A 19,758-nucleotide genomic window follows, 5' to 3' on the forward strand; every position below is an offset into this window, starting at 1 on the left:
CAGCCATTTCGGTGTACAGAACTGTCTCCCTGTGCACCTCCCCTTTAAGAGGTGCTGGCTGCCTTTAATTGGCATTAAAGAGATGTCTGAGATCTGAACCCTGCCCCCCCCCCCAAAACAGACATGCAGCCAATGAACAGCGCGAGAAGCGCTGGTTACACGCCGGACTCATGAGCACGTGGCATGAATATTATGTGTTGCCTGGGACAACACTAACAGGCCCATGCAGTGCATACCCTGACCCCAATCAAATTTCTAGGCCCTAGATTCTGAAGGGTAGAAAGTCAGGTTACAATTGCACATGTTTTATACTGGCACTCAAAGATGCTGTTACTTTCAGGCAAAACCAGTGGAAAATGTGAGGGAGTGAAACCCTGCCTCTATTTACATATTTTTGTGAACTTTAATGAGGTTAGTGCTCTTATTAATGCAAGCTCTTGAACCTCCAGTTGGAAAATACCAGATCCTGCCTTATTTGCAGTGCACCCACTCTGCTCTGAGATTTCCACTCGCGCCGCCCATACTGTCCATGTGCATATGCATCACCACGGTGTCACAATGGAAAATCTCAAGACCAGCATGAATGTCACTTGTTTCAAACTGGAATTTCAGGAAGGTGATGTCACAGTGCCGAGGTAGAGTGGAGTCCAGGTTCAATTCCCAACATTGCTGAATTCCTGATCACGGGATCCTGTTGTGGGTAAAGGACAAAAATAGGAGGAGTCTATTCTAGCGCAAATTCCGACAGTTTTCTTAGAATTGTGTCCAATTCTGGGTACCACACTTTAGGAAGGATGTCAAGGCCTTAGAGAGGGTGCAGAGGAGATTTACTGGAATAATACCAGGGATACGGGACTTCAGTTAAGTGGAGAGACTGGAGAAGCTGGGGTTGTTCTCCTTAGAGCAAAGAAGTTTAAGGGTAGATTTGATAGAGGTGTTTAAAATCACAAAGGTTTTAATAGAGTAAGTAAGGCGAAACTATTTCCACTGGCAGAAGGGTCGGTAACCAGAAGACACAGATTAAAGGTAATTGGCAAAAGAACCAGAGGCGACATGAGGAGAAATTTTTTGCGTAGCGAGTTGTTATGACCTGGAATGCACTGCTTGAAAGGGTGGGGGAAGCAGATTCAATATTTACTTTCAAAAGGGAGTTGGATAAGTACTTGAAGGGGAAGATTTTGCAGGGCTATGGCGAAAGCAGGGAAGTGGGACTAATAGGATAGCTCTTTCAAAGAGCCGGCACAGGCATGATGGGCTGAATGGCCTCCTTCTGTGCTGTATCATTCTATGATTCTATGAATTGGCCTGACAGAAGGTCAACTGCCTACTTTCTAGGTCAGGAAAATAGAGAGATTTCATAAAAATGTAGATATGGATAACTGGATATTACATTTCAAGGCACTCAGTGACATGGCAACATTTTGAAAAAATATGACAATAGTTTCAGTGAAATACATTAACTACAAGACTTTACACACAAAGAACTGTGCTGTCAGTAAGCAAGCATCACCCATAGTGTGTGAGATCCTGGCAGCTACTGAAAGGCCAGGATGGTTTGCTGATAGAACACTTTACAATACAGTTACAAAAGCAAAATTCTACTTCAGATTTTCTTTCTGGGGATAGTTGGAGGCGTGTTTATATTCCCAAATAATTAAAAATATCTCAAAGCATGTTTAAAGAAGAATATTTATTTATAAAAATCATGGGCAGATAACAATGAGATCTTAAAATTAATCACTATGCTTTGTAACTGTTTGATTCTAAAAAGGGTTCCTATTGATGACAGACAATTGTCACATGCACACCTTCTGAGCTCGGCTAGGGTGTCAGGGTGAGGCACCTAGAGCAGATCAGCCATCTCTTAGTGCTCGCAGACAATTGTTAAAGGTCAGTTACAGAGTGACAATCTGTTTCCTTTCAACCAGGGGGTGGTGTGTACTGGGGTTATGGTAATGTAGTGGTTATGTTACTGGACTACTAATCCAGAGGCCTGGACTAATAATCTAGAGTTCAAATCCCAACATGGTATCAATAAAAGTGACCATGAAGCTATTGGATTGCTGTAGAAACCCAACTGGTTCAATAATGTCCTTTAGGGAAAGAAATCTGCCATCTGGGCGATATGTGACTCTAATTCCACACCAACGTGGTTGATTCTTAACTGCCCTCTGAAGTGGCCTAGAAAGCCACTCAGTTCTAGGGATGGGCAATAAATGCTGGCCTTGCCAACGACACTCACATCCTGAGAATTATTTTTTTATAAAGCACAATGGAATCTAAAAGAATGAAAATAGTAAAGGGACAGTAAAATTAAAAAAGGGAAATATTCACAGCAAGATTCCCTCTTTAAACACTAGTCCTTCACTGCAGCACTGATACACAGTGCGCTTGAATACAATGTGGATTCTGCAATGCACTTCAAACAATAGAGAACACATACAAAAACACCCTCTCTGTACATTCCTTTATTGTAAGTACAAGGGTTCATCTTACTCCCAAAGAAAGAGTTATTGTCAAAAATTAGCTACAATCCCGAAGGGAAAATGATTGCTGCTTCCCAGAAGTTATTTGGAAGTAGGTATAGGATGACACAATGTCTGGATGTGAGTAATGTGACAGTAATTCAATCAAGTAGCTGTGATGATCTCAGAACCACAAAAAGAACTAATCTCTTTAAATTCCTACCAGAAATTTGCTATTATATATTTTTTTCAAAGGAATCACTTTTTTTACTGTTTATTTTAGCCTTTGTGCACCGGTTGCATTGACACAGTACAGATGACATGGGATAAGTATACATTACAGGAACATGGAATGGGGGGGGGGGCGGGTACGGTGCATGAGAGGCCCAAAATGGACGGCGCATCTGGCAATTCTGAAGGAAGCGAGCCGGCTGATTTTAACTTAAGGGCCACATTTGAACAATTGGGACCGGTGTCCCGCTCGAAGACGGTGGGGGCGATGTCATGGCCAGCGGGCAGGAGCAGTAACTGAGGTGGGAGCCGGCCACCTCTGGGGACCTGAGAGAACGAGCTCTGGCATAAAGTAAGGGCTGGTGGGGGGGGGGGAGGGATCCAAAAAAGATGCTGGTGTGGGGAGGGAGAGGCAGGGCCGGGGCAAGAAAGGCCCGACGATTTCTTCCTGCTGTTCCGAAGATTCAAAAATTTTACATAAGTTGGCCTCTTCTGGCCACTCTGCTGCATCCCGCCAGGTTTCTCTGGCAACTTTGACACCAGGTGGGCCTCCACAGAATCATCATAAAAATCACCTCGAGGCACCGGTGACGTTATCGGGCTGTGACCTTTACATTTAAATGAGCCCCTCATTTGCCTGCAGAGGGGCATGTGGCTGACTTCAAAGTCGGTGAAGGTAATATGTCACCAGGCGGGAACAGTGTGGCCTCAGTGTGGATTCGGCCTGATCTTAACCCTCCCTCGCACCATTCTTGCTGGGCAAAGTGGGGTTAAAATTGACCCCAACATGTCTAAATAATATAACTAGTTATAGCAGCAAATCACTAGAAAATACTCTATGCGCTAAACAGTATGACCAATGTAGTCTTTCCTTAATACATACCAGTATTAGTATATACTGAGTACTTTACAGATGCCACAACATCACCTTCAAATAGCGTGTCACACTGGTAAGCTACAGGCTGGTCTTCTTTTTCAACGTGGATGGTGGGTTGATCTTCTTTGAGAATAATCGGCTCCTGGCCAGAGGTGAAACCGTCAGCTTTAAACAGAGCTGGTACAGACAATCAAAGATATAAAAATACACATGTCTCAACCTGGCACCTGCCTCCCACCCAGATGGCTTTGGATGTAAGCCCCAGGACTACCTGTCACTCAAACTCTCCTGTCACCGTGGTGAGTGACTGTTGCAAATTTGCAACTGGAGGCCAGATGGGCTGTCGTGCCGTGGGCGAACGCTCCATCTCAGGCAGTAGGGGAAAATAAATCTGGACAGCTTTCAATACTATTGGCTGGGCCAATTACAATGCGCTACTGATGGTGGTTAGATCAGAATGTCCTAGCCTGATGGCTAGAGGAAGCTGAATGTGATAAGCAGCTCCTGGAGGAACAACACCTATCTTCAAGTAAGGCAGCAAACAATGCTAAAAAACCTCACATTCAAACACCATGTTTGTATCGACACGAGGTGGACAATCCCCTCGGCTAACAATTGGGAGCAACACCACATTAACAAATTTTGCTGCTCTCGCCAGGCTTTCAAATACCATTGGTAGGGAACAACCACTACAGCTTGGGGAATGGGGCAAATTAGTAACCATGCCAACCTACACCCACTTTTCCCCTTTAACGCAGAATGCTATCAGTGGTAGAAACAAGGCAAGTCGATGTTGGTCTTTTCTTCGCTATGATGGATGGAGATGAAACCATGTGCTTCTCACACACTTATTAATAAGCCAGTGGATTTCTGATCTCAGCAAGACAGGTTCCGGATGTGTTTCCTGATGAGCAATTGGGAACGCTGTTTTAGTATCCACAACTGCTGGTAGCTGTAATGCTAGAGCATTGGTTCCTCACTGACTCATTCTCAGGCCCTCCCTTAGGAGTAAATATGCCAGTTTTAACTGGAGTGTCTCGGGAAGGATGATATAACTGCCCCCACCACTCATTGGTGTGACAGTCTTGGCGAAGCTGTCCCTTAGCTGGAGTGTCCCAGCTTCTAGACAAAGGATAGCATGTATGAAGAAACCTGAAGGGGAAGGAGCAGTGGGAGGGGGTGAATTACAATTGGAAGGTAATAAATAAATAATTAAATTTAAAAAATTGTGTTCTTTAATCACAAGTTGAAGTAAGTGTTCAATTTTGTCTGCGGTAATTGTGTAATCAAGTGAAAAAATTAGAAATTGAAATACAATATTTTACTTGTACAGATGCCTAGGAAAATGTTAAACCAGTAGTGGAATCATAGGTTGATTTATAACATGGCAACGATGAACATTTCAGCATGTTTTACGTTGAAATAGGAGACTCAGAGCTCCTTAAAGCACAAAATCAATCCGACTACTCATTTCATTAAATCTGCTAGGAAACAAGTTTCCCAACATTAACATTTGCCCCATGTACAGTGAAGAATAAATTACATTGCTTAAAACTAATGGAGTTTTCTGTACTAAATATGACACCTTAAATTTAGCCATTAAGATGCCAATCTCTTTTTCTGTCAGCTTTCAGGATCAGATAGATGCATTCACTCTTTCACTCTGCTATCTAATAGTCTGCTGAAATAAAGCTATCATATTTACCCCGTGAAGCTTCTACATGTTACTTTGGCTGACCTTGTTCAGACCGATTGAAATAAGGAGCTGAGAAACATTCTTCCGAGTAGCAGTAGTGTGGTATCTCAGTTCAGATACATAGGATTACATAGGATTACATAGGATATACAGCACAAAATAGTGAGCCTCCAGCTGTCGTCCGGCTTCCGAACCGGCCAAGCTGGTGAATTGGTCGTGAAAGTGCCAGTTCTCAGAATGCCCTGTTTTAAGAGGGAGTCGATGACATCTCGAAAATAGGGATGACTTTCTTTGGGAATTGGGTACTGTTTAACAAAGGAGTGGGGCGGGCCGTTAATCGTCTCCTCACCCTCCATTCGACCGCAATGTCATGCTTACTAGTGGCGAATGCATGTAAGTGCGTTTGAATTAATCATTTGACTCGCTCATCTGTGTGATCTGGTGTCTCGTACAAGCAAGTCCTCTTAATCGCAAATACGGAGTGGGCATCCGATATTTCGACCAATTCACTACCTCCTGTCCCGATCCAAATACACCTCTGGTTGTAATCAATAATTGTCCCGTAACTTTCCAAAACATCACTTCCCAATATGCCCCTTCCGTCAGGAGTTGTCATCATGACAGGGTCATCAACATTTAAATCGATCCCGTTTGTGCACATAGTTATCATTTCTCCCTTAAAAGCAGAGGTTGACCTCCCGTCAAAGCCTTGTAATGTCAAGCAGCCCTTGCCCGCCGCAGCATGGCGTTCAGGGTGTAGGGTATGGATGATGGTAACGGATGAGCCGGTGTCAATAAGCATGATTTGTTGTCGGCCCCCCGGTAGAACAACTAAAATTTCCGGTCGCCCGTTAACATCACGTCAGAACCCCATTTCCGACCAAGAGGGGGCCCGTCCCCTTCATTGGGCCGTCGCCTGGGATCCCTGTGGCTGTCGTCCAGCCGGATCCGAGATGGCCACCACCGGATTAGCTCTTGTAACAGGGTAGGTGTTCAGTATGGCTGTTAGTTTACTCATTTCTCTGGCCAATTGATCTACTTTGGTTTCCAGGGGATCAACGGATATTATTGCGGGTGGTGGGGGTAGATTTCCTTGAAAGGGAGGGTACCATTGGCCCTGTCTTCGAGGTTTCTTACAAAATTTAGAATAGTGCCCAGGTCTCCCACAGTTGTAACAATTTCCTTCAAATCGACGTGTGAAGGGGGGTTCAGTGGGCATAATTGACCCTTCTACCACACTAACAGGTTTTTCTACCACACTAAGGCCTAGAAATTCAGTGGGCCTTGCGCCCACTTAGCACCTAAAGAGGTATTTTGCGCCGGCGGGGTGGTAGCGCTGAAATTGACTGCAGCGGTATTGGCGGCGGTAGCCGTTAGCGCTGCGCCAGGACCGATGACGTCATCGGTGTGCGCGGTGGCCCGTAACGCCCCGAAACCGCGCCGATCCCCATATTTATTTGCGCCCGCCTCCTCCGAAGCGGGCACAAACAGCGAACAGAAAACGGGGCCGTCCTGCTGCCATAGTGGGGCGCTTTAAAGCTGAAGGTGCGGCCGGCTGCTTTTTCGGCGGCCGCCTGCCCGCACCTCCTTCCCCGGCCTCCTCCACCCCCCCTGCGGCATTGCCGGCTGGTTTCCGTGGAGCTCGGCACTTCTCCGTTGTGCCGGGCTCTTTTGCCGGCACTCACGATCGGGGCTCCGGCCGTTGCAGGCACCTCCCCCTTAAGAGAAGGGGGAGGCCTGCAGTACCGCAACCTGCCGCACCGCATCGGGTGGCGCTGCGGCAACTAGTGCGCCGATATTCAGTTGCAGCGCCCCAAACGGAGGCGGGCACACCCTAGTATAGCGCCCGCTTCCAAATTGGGGCGCAGAAGACGAATATACGGCGTGCGCTAATGCCTCCCCGCCCAGCGCTAACTTTTGGGCGCAAGCGAGCTGCCCGCGCCCAAATGAATTTCTAGGCCTAAAGGTTTTATTTGGTCTACACTCCTCCCTTGCAAAAGTCCATGCCTGATTGGTGGTCTGGAGTAGCTCAGGCCACTCAGTCACAGGTGAGACCATGTGTCTTAGAGCGTGCCTCAATGAGCTTTGCAAGCCATTCAAGAATTGTTTCTTGAATGGTACCTGGTCCTTCCCTTCTTCATCGGAGTCAGAAGCAACCCCTTGGGTGCCACCATAAACCGTGTAGAGCCTATCACTGTATACAGTGAGTGATTCTACTGGTCCCCATGTTGTTTGATAACAGTTCTTAGCCATATCCATGCTGTTAATGCCTAACTGTTCCTGAATGGACTCCATGACTACTGCCGAGGTAGTGGCAATATTATAAACCAGGAACAGGAGATTTTGCCGTTTCTTGGGGTTGGTGGCAGCGAGGAGGATGCATTTCAAATCAGTGTCCTCTAATTCGCTGTGTCCCCGCTTCCAAGCATTCTATCGAACTTTAACGTCGATGGGGCACTCGGATAGTGTTATGGGGCCTAACTCATTAACACAAGCTTGTACTTCGGCAGTATTGAGGGGAACGGAGCGCTTCTCTGAGGAGGTTTTCTCCCCCTTGCCATCATAGGCCTGGGTTCTAACTATGACACTCACAGGGGCCGACTGCCTCTCCTCATGGATGGAGGACACCCCGGGGTCTCCCCAACCATCATGTCGGCCGTGCTGATATGTCTTGCCTTCTAGTGCATCCCAGTCTATCATTTCTCCTCCTCCTGCTGCTCCCACTGCTGAATAATACGATCTGGCAGTAACAGCAGCCACAACAGCCTGTCGTTTTCCCAGCTTTCCCTCTAGTTCATATATCTTCAACCTACACTGTAGTGTATGTACCCGTCTACCTTTAAGGAAACTATTGTATGTAACCGTTCACCTTTAAGAGAACTACTTTAGGGGTGGCACTACTTGTTGGCTTCTGTATACTGTAATACCGATAGTGACCACACCAGTATATAAGTGTTGTGGCAGGATTGCTGGGGCAGATTCGCCCTGACCTTCGAATAGTAAAGACCTGTTTGTTTGTTACTTCTGAAGTCTGTGTATTTATTAACTGCACAACCCACAGACTTTACAGTGGCGACGAGTCCGATCGTACCCTGCGGCAAGACTACCAAAGCAACGAAGAGCGTCGAAGAGAGGCAACCGCCCTCGTCGTGCTGCTGGAAGAAAACACGAGGCTGCAGCAGGAGGAAGGAGGAAGACTTTAGCAACAAAAGCTTCCATCTACAACAGGCACTGACTACCCTTCTACCACGGTGCGGAGTGAGCCGATCAGCTGGAAACAAGGCGGCTGCAGAGACTGTGAGTAGGGGAAGGTGTAGAGAATATCCGGAGGATAAGGGCTGTGCACTCGACCACGGTCGAGGGGGAATGGAGCCGGTCAGAAAGTCGGGTCCAACGGCGTCGTGAGACAGTCAGACCTCGATCGGCGGGAAAAGCCGGGCAGCGACCGCAGCCACAAAGCGCTGAGACTGGGAGTAGGCGCGGGAAGAGAAACCCAGCCGCAGCCGGGGGAGGGAAACACCGGTCTGCGAGAGGGCTGGGAGGCGAACAGGAACCGTGCGAGTGGGAGTGAGAGACAGAGCCGAGCAAGGGGAGAGAGACTACGCGAGAGCCAGTCCAGCGGCTGAACTGTCCTCCGTTAACGGGGTGTACCCAGCGCCGGTAGAGCCGTGCGGGCGGGAGGAAAAGACAGAGCCGAGTAAGGGGAGCTGTGCGGAAGCCAGCCCAGCGGCTGAACCTGTCCGCTGTGGGGAAAGCGTACCCCTTCCACCAGGGAAGAAACGCGGGAAGCCGCCATTAGGCGGAGAAGACGACAGAAGCGGGAAACCGCCAGTGAAGTGGGCGGGGCGAGAAGGAAAGAGCGGGAAACCGCCATTTTCGTGGGAAAACCGCCATCTTAGAAATAAACAAATAAATAAGAATACTTAAAGAAATACTTGTGTTGTACCCAAGGAAAGGAAGATGCCTAAGCGGGCGGACATCAACGAGTTCAATTCGGAGATAGAAGACTGGGCCACGTACGTAGAACGTATTGAGATACATTGTAAGGCTAACAAAATAGCTAAGGATGAAAAAGCTTTAACCTTACTTAACATGATGGGTGCGAAAACATTCGGGTTGTTGAAGCATCTTCTCTCACCAGCTAAACCGGCAGATCAGACTTTCGATGATATGGTAGCAGTGCTGAAGGATCACTTGAACCCCACACCGTTGATGCTGGCTGAACGATTCAAATTCTACGCAAGAATGCAGAGGAAAGACGAAAGCAATGCGGAATACTTGGTCGAACTGCGTAGGCTAGCGAAATACTGCCAGTTCGGAGGGAATCTGACAGAGGCACTGCGTGACAAGTTCGTATGCGGATTGTCCAAAGAAGGAACGCAGAAGCGACTACTGGAAGAAAATGACCTCACACTGGACAGGGCTGTCCTCATAGCTGCATCGCACGAAGCCGCAGCGAAAGGAACGGCGGAAATGCAGCTAAAGGCGGCGGCACTAGGGGTGGACCAAATTACTTCGAGCACAATAAAATGCTACCGTTGTGGGAAGACAACACACGACCAGAATCAATGCTGGTTTAAAAACCAAGAATGCAGGAAATGTGGCAAGATCGGGCACATAGCTAAGGTATGCCGGTCAGGAGCAACGCACAACAATAAGGAGTCACCACAAAAATGGTACGGGAAGGTGCAAGAGGTGACTAAGAAGAGTCTGAGGGAACAGAAGTCGGTCTCACACTCCAAATGCAAAGGACTGGACAGTCTGAGAATTCACAACGTGAGCAATGAAGCTGACCGACAAACTATCTGGATAACGCTACAGATTGCAAAGGTCCAAGTAAAAATGGAAGGGGACACCGGATCGGCGTTGACGGTCATGAATAAGCATGACTATAAAAAAAATTTCAAGCATATTCCACTACGGGATACGGAACTAGTACTACAGACATACACGGGGCACAAAGTATTCCCCATCGGAAAGATAGAAGTCAAGGTGAGATACAAGGATAAAGATCATCACCGGTTGGACCTGTATGTATTGCCTGAGGGAGGACCACCACTTCTGGGACGGGAGTGGATCCGAAAAATAAAGTTGGACTGGCAGTCACTAAACACCATGACGGTGGAGTCCGAAAAAGAGGATGTCAAACCTGAACGGTTGTCCAGAATATTGGACGAAGCTAAGGAGGTATTCCAGCAAGGACTGGGAACACTGCGAGGAATTAAAGCAAAGGTTAAGATTGCAGAAAATGCAAGCCCAAAGTTTTTTAAGGCCAGATCGGTACCTTACGCAATACGACCAGCTGTGGAGGCAGAACTGGAAGAACTTGAACGATCAGGGGTTCTGTCAAAAGTGGACTGGAGTGAGTGGGCCACGCCCATTGTTCCCGTCATGAAGTCCTCACCAAGTAATAAGCCAGGGGGACCGGGGAAGATCCGTATCTGCGGAGATTTCAAGATCACTGTGAATCCGGTGCTTCACACGGTACAATACCCGCTTCCGCGGATTGAAGATATCTTTGCTTCGTTGGCTGGAGGGAAGCATTTCACGAAAATAGATCTGGCTCAAGCATATCTACAGATGGAGGTCGAGGAAGAGTCACGCCAGTACCTCACCATCAACACTCACAGAGGCTTGTATCGCTACAATAGACTGGTCTTTGGGGTAGCTTCGGCGCCAGCAATTTGGCAGAGGGCCATGGAACAGGTGTTACAAGGAATTCCAAGCACGCAGTGCTACTTAGATGACATTTTAATCACGGGAAAAGATGAGGAAGAACACCTCACGAATTTGAAACTGGTACTCACCAGGTTGAAGGAGTATGGCCTTCGGGTTAATCGCAAGAAGTGTGAGTTCTTCCAAAAACGGATCTCATACTGCGGTCATGTCATTGACCGAGAGGGACTGCATAAGTCACCTGAAAAGATAGAAGCGGCCGTGAAGGCCCCCGCTCCAGGAAACGTATCACAGTTAAGATCATTCTTGGGGTTGATTAATTACTATCACAAGTTTCTGCCAAATTTATCCACGGTGCTGCATCCGCTGAATGACCTGTTGCGGAAAGAAACACCATGGAAGTGGAGTGAAGAATGCAAAAGGGCTTTTCGCAGAAGCAAGGAGTTGATTACCTCTGAAGAAGTGTTGGCTCATTTCAACCCAGCATTACCCCTTCGTCTAGCTTGCGATGCTTCCCCGTACGGAATTGGGGCAGTACTCTCGCACAGGCTACCAAATGGCTCGGAAAGGCCAGTGGCTTTCACGTCCCGATCATTGACACCCGCGGAGCGAAATTACGCCCAAATAGATAGGGAGGCCCTCAGTCTTGTGTGGGGCGTGAAGAAATTCAACCATTACCTACAATGTAAAAAGTTCACATTGCTGACAGACCACCAGCCGTTGGTGTCCATATTCAACCCAAATAAGGCCGTTTCCACCATGACAGCACAAAGGTTACAAAGGTGGTCCGTGTTACTTGGGGCACACCAATACGAAATTGAGTACAAAAGGTCTAAACAGCATGGAAATGCTGATGGGTTGTCCCGCTTGCCATTGCCGATGGTAGAAGAAGCGAGTATAGTGGACCCAGTAGAGTTGTTCCACTCATCCATAGTGGAGTGTCTACCGATAACAAACTCAATGATTGAGAATGAGACAAGGAATGACCCGACTTTCACGAGTCTATGATGTAACGGTGGAGGGATGGCCAGCACAGAGCGAACCAACACTGCAAGCATTTGCACAGAGGAAAGAACAACTGTCAGTGTGTCGAGGAACCCTGATGTGTGGATCTAGAGTGGTGATTCCACCCAAACTCCAAAAGAAAGTGCTAAAGGAGCTGCACGAAGGACATCTGGGTGGAGTCAAGATGAAGAATCTAGCAAGAGCGTTTGTGTGGTGGCCCGGCATTGATGGAGACATAGAGGAGATCACGAAGAACTGCCTAGGATGTCAGAGGGTTCAGAACGCGCCACCCCAGGCTCCTCTGCATCCATGGGAGTGGCCCTCATCGCCTTGGCAAAGAGTACACATCGACTTTGCTGGTCCATTTATGGACTCGATGTTTCTAATAGCGGTGGATGCCCACTCCAAGTGGCCGGAAGTAATTAAGATGACCACCACCACGACGGAAAAAACCATCACAGTGTTAAGGACTATGTTTGCTCGGAATGGCCTGCCGGAACAGATCTGTTCTGATAATGGACCACAATTTGTGTCCGAAGAATTCAAGAAGTTCTTAAAGAGCAATGGGGTTAAACATTACACGTCAGCCCCATACCATCCCGCCTCCAATGGATTGGCTGAAAGGTTTGTCCAGACCTTCAAGAAGGCCGTAAAGGCCATGAGTAATGAAAACATAAGTCTACAACATAAGGTGGATAGCTTTTTGTTGGCATACCGAAATGCAACACATGCGGTCACAAATCAAACTCCCGCAATGATGTTTTGTAATAGACGCCTAAGATGCCGGCTGGATTTACTAAAACCAAACGTCAGAAGAGACGTAGAGAACCGGCAATTCCAGGGCATGAACGATAGGGTCACTAGATCTTTCCAGATCGGTCAACGAGTTTTGGCCCGGGACTACCGTACTGAGAAATGGCAGCCTGGAACTATTGGGAAAAGGCTGGGGCCGTTGATGTACACCGTGGACATTGGAGACAATATAATAAGGCGTCATGTTGACCAAATCATAGGGTCCGCCACAAATGGGCAACCGACTTCACCACTTTCTCCGGGTAAGGTTGAGACTGAGATACCCAGAACACCTACTTCCGATCTAGTGATACTGGAGTCAGCTGAACCTGACACGGCTTTTCAAGCCGAATCGAACTTGCCAGAAGCACCTCCTAGCCCGCCTGAAATGACGACACCACTGCGGCGTTATCCGGACAGAATCCGGAAACCCCCAGAAAGACTGAATCTATGAACTGTCTTACATAAACCTGTATATATGTTAGAATGTATGTTCACTATGGACTTAGTATGTTGAAAGCTAAAAAGGGAGGATTGTAGTGTATGTACCCGTCTACCTTTAAGGAAACTATTGTATGTAACCGTTCACCTTTAAGAGAACTACTTTAGGGGTGGCACTACTTGTTGGCTTCTGTATACTGTAATACCGATAGTGACCACACCAGTATATAAGTGTTGTGGCAGGATTGCTGGGGCAGATTCGCCCTGACCTTCGAATAGTAAAGACCTGTTTGTTTGTTACTTCTGAAGTCTGTGTATTTATTAACTGCACAACCCACAGACTTTACATACACTGAGTGTGATCCGTCTCTCTATAAGGGCGCTGGAGAGCTTCCCTCAAGGCGCCTCTGGCATCTTGTAAATCATGTGTAAGATCCTCCCTCTCTATCTCACAAGATTGTAACACCTGTTTGGTTTCTTCTAGTTCACGTATAGCGCTTCCTGCCTGGACTGCACACACACGTTCTGTTGTTGCAGAACTACTGCAGCTTGAGAGGTCTGGCTCTCTGAGTCAGTAATTCACTTTTTCAAATCTCCCACCTCCTGGCTATGTTTTTCTTTTGACTCATTGTGTTGTGCTCTTAACTCTTCTATCTCTTTACTTTGTTTCTTACAGTACTCATCATCTCTTTGAGCACAGTAAAATACTGCATAGGCGAGTAGCCTAGTCACCTTATCACTTTAAATTTTTTTTAGATCCACACGTTCTTGAATAAAGTTTATCACTTCATCAAAGGGGACTCGGTCTCCTTTGCATAAACATTCCGTCAATAGTACCTGTACTTCCTCCTCACAGGCACCTCTGTCGAACTTACTCTTGTACGTGTTAACAAAACTTTTATTAGACATCTTGTAGTTTTCTTAACAGACCTCTAACATCTATAACTATCGGCACGCAATTCATGGGCACTCCCCACGAAGGGTTAATCCCTCCCCAAGAGCAGCAGCTGATCAGGAGGCTACTCTCGAGGTCTGGTCTATTACACAATACTAGCCGCTTTGTCTAGTCCCATCTGGGGTGCCCGTTGTGAGTCAGTCAAGTGACCACTTAGAGTTCTTGGACAAGACACAAATAGGCAGCAGCCAGTTTGTTTGAGCAATAGATCAGATTTATTAAGCTTACAGCGAAATCAACACTTAACATTAGGCAATAGTAACGAATAGCTCGCAGCCCTTGGTCTCTGGAGCCCTTCGGACACAGGCAACGTCGTTGCAAGTCTGTTCGTTTTCTTCACAGCAAATCTCTGTGTGAAGCTGTTCTTTGAGTATCGAGGTTTTAATCCATTCCTTATCAACAGTTCGTTTGGTCAGTGTCCATACATGGTCTTTAACAAAATCACCTTTTTTAATTGGTTCTAATGGTCAAAATACCATTGTCACTCAGGTTAAGGCTAGTAACCTGGCCACTCCTTTTCCAGTATATTTCCACTAACTCTGCTCCACTGTTGTGTTATCTTGTTTATAGCTTTTCACCCCATTGGAATTTACTTTATCTCTTTCATTTCATGTCTCCCTGGTACAAAGGCCTTTATACCAAGGGCCCAGATCATTCTGCTGTCTCACTTGTCTTGAGGTATCCAGACTATCTCACTTTAATCTACCAGATAAATACCTTAACTTCTATGATCTCTCTCATTTTATTGGAATTTATACTAATTATCCTTTAAATATTGTTACAATTAGTTTTGTTAAGCGAATTCTAAGTTCTATTCAGCATTATAATATGTTTTTCTTAGCAATTTAATGATTTGACCTTCACTCGCCGTCTGTGGCTGTTTGTTATCAAAACTTATTCAAAACTGCATTTGACTGTCCTTCGCAGCTGCATTTTGGACAAGTCTTAGCTTTTTAGATACTCAGGAGTAATTATGGGTAATATTATTTGGTCAATGGCTACACTTGAAGTCATACATATATGATTCGCATCTACTAAATATCTTTAAATATCAGCCTTTGGTACAAGGTCATTCATCCCAACCAGTCCGTGCCAGCGTTTATGCTCCACTCGAGCCTCCTCCCGTCTTTCCTCAATTAACTCTGTCAGCGTAACCCTCTATTCCCTTCTCCCTCATATGCTTATCCAGCCTCCCCTTAAATGCATCTATACTATTCGCTTCAACCACTCCCTGTGATAGCGAGTTCCACATTCTCACCACTCTCTGGGTAAAGAAGTTTCTTTTAAATTCCCTATTGGATTTCTTGGTGACTGTCTTATATTGATGGCCTCTAGTTATACTCTTCCTCACAAGTGGAAACATTCTCTCTGTATCCACCCTATCAAAACCTTTCATAATTTTAAAGACCTCTATTAAGTCACCCCTCAGCCTTCATAATCATAAGCACAGATTAATGATTGCTGAAACTTGTGTCACACGAGAACAGCAAACATAGGTGCTTCAATGGGGCGTGCCATGGTATCTTACAACATACTTCCCTGCCCACTGTTCCTCATGTGGCAAGTTTGCAATTATTACTGTGCCATTGAGGAGAGGCATTTATCCCCACTGGGAGAGACAGAGAATTGGAGAGCAGATCATCTGCCAAGTCCAGCTCAGTTTATATTTGATACATCTAGATGTTGGTTAAAGTAAAAATGACTCTTCCCCCATCCCATCCTCATTCATTGACATGGAAGTGCATTCTGTGAGCTGTACAGTAATAAAGAAACTTTCTTTTTACTATATAGTTAGCGCCAGGCGCTAATGTCTTTCAACTTTTAAAAAATTCAGGGTTTGCACTCTAGAAAGGAAGTGGAGCACTAAATCAAGCTCTCCACTTCCTTCCTGGAGCGCAACAGGCAGCAGGGGGGCAGTGGGTGAGCAGCGCTGCACAATGGGCCGTGCAGCACTGCCGCGTTGGAAGGCTCCTTCCCTCCCTTAAAGGGAAGGGCCATCGCTGCAGGCTCTGCAAGGGCAAACTTACCTGGTCCCCGACGGCAGCCACGATCCGGCCCGATCAGCCCGATGCACTGCAGCAGAGTGCCGGGCTGATCGATCGCTGGAGAAGAAAACTGGAAAAAAAAACCTGAAACAGCATTTCACAATTTTTTCCACTTACCTCGGCCACCTTGCCTTTAAGTGTCGCCCCCGAAGCGCCCGGCCTCCCGATGAATGCCTCCTGCAACTGCTGGTGTTTTTGCCTGGTGATGCTGCAGGGGGCGGAACCGAAGTTCGGGTTCCGGGCGCTACCGGGGCGATGCGTATGGCGATGGCGTCATGATCTCCGGGCGAAGGAGATCGGGGCGCAACACCATACCGCCGCTGCAAACCTCCCACTGAATATAGTAGGAGTCGATCTTCTCGCGGTCTGTAAGTGATTAGTGCCCCGTCATCGCCCCCGGAGGCGATAATGGGAGGCGCAAAGGTACCCAATTTATCCCCCTTAGTGTCCTAACACATTTTTATCCAAGAATCTTTCAAAATTACCAGACGGAGATGACAGGATATACAGTGCACTACCTCTCCCATGATCTTTTTATGGAGGGATAAAATGCAGAATCATGCTCATGACATCCCACACTCCACAATCCAGATTTTGAGTAAATGTCTGAGTAAATAGCAAGTGTTTTCTCACAGAAAGGGAGAAAATTCAGAGAGTGCATGCAGCCCAAGATGCTCTTGAGCAGCTCCGAACAGTTGGTCACCCCTCCTAGTATCCTGTTCTTCCATTTTCCTCTGATTGCACTTCTGTGAAGCACCTTGGGCTGTTTCCTACATCATATAAATGCAAGCTATTGTATCATAAATACATTTGATCAACATACGTCTTATGTAGCAGCCTTTAAAAAAATCCTCAAATGATAGAGTCCAAAGTCATAATTTTTTTTTAAATTTACTAAGATAATTCCTCCCTATCCCCGTCTACAGTTGAGTCCAAATCAGCAGAACTGGAGCTGCACTCAGCACCTCACCCCAACCCAACCATCCCCCCACCCCCTCATTCCAACCACACACAGACTCAAATCACTATTTTAAGGGACACGTTGACCCATTTAAAATAAATTGATTTTAAATGTGCTAACACCTTCATTAAGATAGTGAAGAGAGGAATGCCGTATCAGCTGCCAATATCACCAATGGTAATTTCATGTTAATGAGAAAGAAAATGAGTTTCAGTCCGAAACCCTAAAGGTTTTTTTTATTTCTCCATATTCTACTCAAAACGTATTTTCGATAAATAAATTCTCCGTCTATTTCCATCTAAAAAGGTGCTTGTCAAACCTTCCTTCTTGACACAACTCACCTTGGAATGCATCGCCGCTTCACCTTCTGCATAGTATCATTGCGATGCAAATGATGCAATGGTTCTTCTGCAAACACTTTTTTCCATGATGGTGATGACACGTGAAGAAATTAATGACTGCTCATTTTGAGTTTTCTTCAATCAAGGAAAGTAGGTAGGACACATTGAAACAGTTCTAACATTGTAAATTTTGAAGAGGTTGTAGAACTGAAAGCACTCAAGACATTTACAAATAAACAGCTTTTTCTACCATTCTTTCTGTTAATAGAGTTTTTCTTTTTGAGAAACTAAGGCGAAGAGCCAAGGATCAGAGAGCAAGGCGCCACCAAAGCTGGAAAGACTAAGAGGGAAGATAAAATAAATCAAGAAGTAGTGAAACGCTCAGCCACTGATAATCAATATACCTGCTTCAACTTCCTTTTAATGAAACACTGGCCATGCTAGTGGATTACTGACTAGATTTTGTTACTGTTTGCATCGATGCTCAGGTGACATGGTGCTATAATCTGCAGTTGAAGGGTGTCTTAACGTTAAAGTGTATTTTTATCCTGCAGCATATCATAAACTGCACCAGCACTGCAGTATGATGTCCTAGAAAATGCATGTTCACGAAACAGGTGTGGCATTTATACATGGGTGAAGTTGCATCTGCACCATGAAAGTATATGATGCAGGCATGGCATATAAGCAAGAACATCTCCAAAGATAAACATTTATTGATCTGGTGGTAGATTTCATCATGAAAATATATCATCCTCAAAAATACGTTAACTTGTTGGAGTAAATGGCAAAGCCCACCCCAACCCTAAAATCAAACAAGTATCATCGGAAGGGTCAAAACGGATCGTGAAATAACTACATTTTAACTTCACTGCAAAAGAAAATGCTGCCTTTCACTATAACAACCAATGTCTGCAAAATGTGAGAGAGTGCCAGGCCTAAGGGTAAGGACATGATAGTCCACACAGTAGCTCTGGAATTCCCTAAACCTCTCCGCCTCGTGACCTCTCTCTCCTCCTTTAAGACGCTCCTTAAAACCTAACTCTTTGACCAAGCTTTTGGTTATCTGCCCTAATATCTCCTCATGTGGTTCGGTGTCAAATTTTGTTTGATAATGCTGTTGTGAAGCACTTTGGGATGTTTTACTACGTTAAAGGCGCTAAAGGCAACAAGTTGCTGTTGTTGTTGTTGCAACTGTGAGAGGGATTCCTCCGCTTAAGAAGCAGGGGCAACAGCAATAAAGGTTTTAGAAGGTATTTGGTGGAAGTTAATACCTTCAATAGTTGGACCACAATACAGGTACCCAACCCAAGATGAAGCCTCTGAGAGAGAAAACTCAAGGGAATGGTGGAGACCTGTAGACCTCTCAAGATCAGAGAGAACTTTTCAGCCAGACAGCAAATATGCGCAAATATTAAACTGTCATAATTGATGCAAATGCATAGCAATCTATAATAACAGCCACAGGATCATCATTCACAATCTAGGTGATGATAAGATGTCATCTGGGACAAAGGGATGGGCCAATTCACCACCACAAAGTCTGAAATGTCTCCTCTGATGTTAGAAGGCTAATTTCCTCTCTACAGTGATCAAATGTAAGAAGAGCGAGGGAACAACAAATGGTTACCTGTGAATAAGATTTCTTGACCTATGACAAAAAGGTTTCACAGATCTAAGTTGGAGGCTGGAAAATTTAGGTGAAGCAGTGAGGGACAGCATACAAAGATCTTGTGTGAAGACATAAAAGAGAGCCTAAACAAGATAAATAAAAGTACTTGCACCCTATCAAATGCAATGCCCTTTTTTTCTTCCCCCGTATCCTCCAGCAGCAAGAACACACTGACCTTAGCAGATTCCACTAGTGGTCCAGAGACTCCTTCTCAGGGGTCTCAATGTTAGGCTGTGGGCGATTCCCGGGAATCTATCAGTAATCCAAGTAGCAGTCATCTACCTAAAAAAATAATGATTCTTGTAAAATCAGTAGACATGTTTGCTGTTAATTGTTATGATTCAGCTTCTGTCCCAATACTTTTAACATGTTCACAGCAAAAAGGCAGCTTCATAAGAAGGCAATGAACCAAAACCTACACACCATGAATAAGGTAGTGTGCCAAATGTAGGAAATAACATGCACCAAGTACAATGCCAGCTCAAGGTTCCTGAATGCTGCATGTTCACACACTCACATAAGGTTTCGAGTATCCCGGGCATTGTGTTGCACATATCTTCTCTCACATTCCTCTTTCCAACATATGTCCCTTTTATATCTA

General features: G+C 45.8%; 1 protein-coding gene across 1 annotated transcript in view; it reads right to left on the minus strand.

The window, feature by feature from the left end:
• The window catches only part of LOC147112884 (uncharacterized), a 333,934-nt gene that overhangs the window by 55,528 nt on the left and 258,648 nt on the right, over positions 1-19,758 (minus strand). Inside the window, exon 6 of the mRNA XM_085998230.1 lies at positions 3,580-3,715. Coding sequence (XP_085854356.1) covers positions 3,580-3,715 — 136 coding nt within the window. The remainder of the gene's footprint in view (positions 1-3,579; positions 3,716-19,758) is intronic.

The sequence above is a fragment of the Somniosus microcephalus genome, chromosome 9 (assembly GCF_052327205.1).
Source record: "Somniosus microcephalus isolate GS21.2 chromosome 9, FLI_Smic_1.0, whole genome shotgun sequence".
Taxonomy (NCBI): domain Eukaryota; kingdom Metazoa; phylum Chordata; class Chondrichthyes; order Squaliformes; family Somniosidae; genus Somniosus; species Somniosus microcephalus.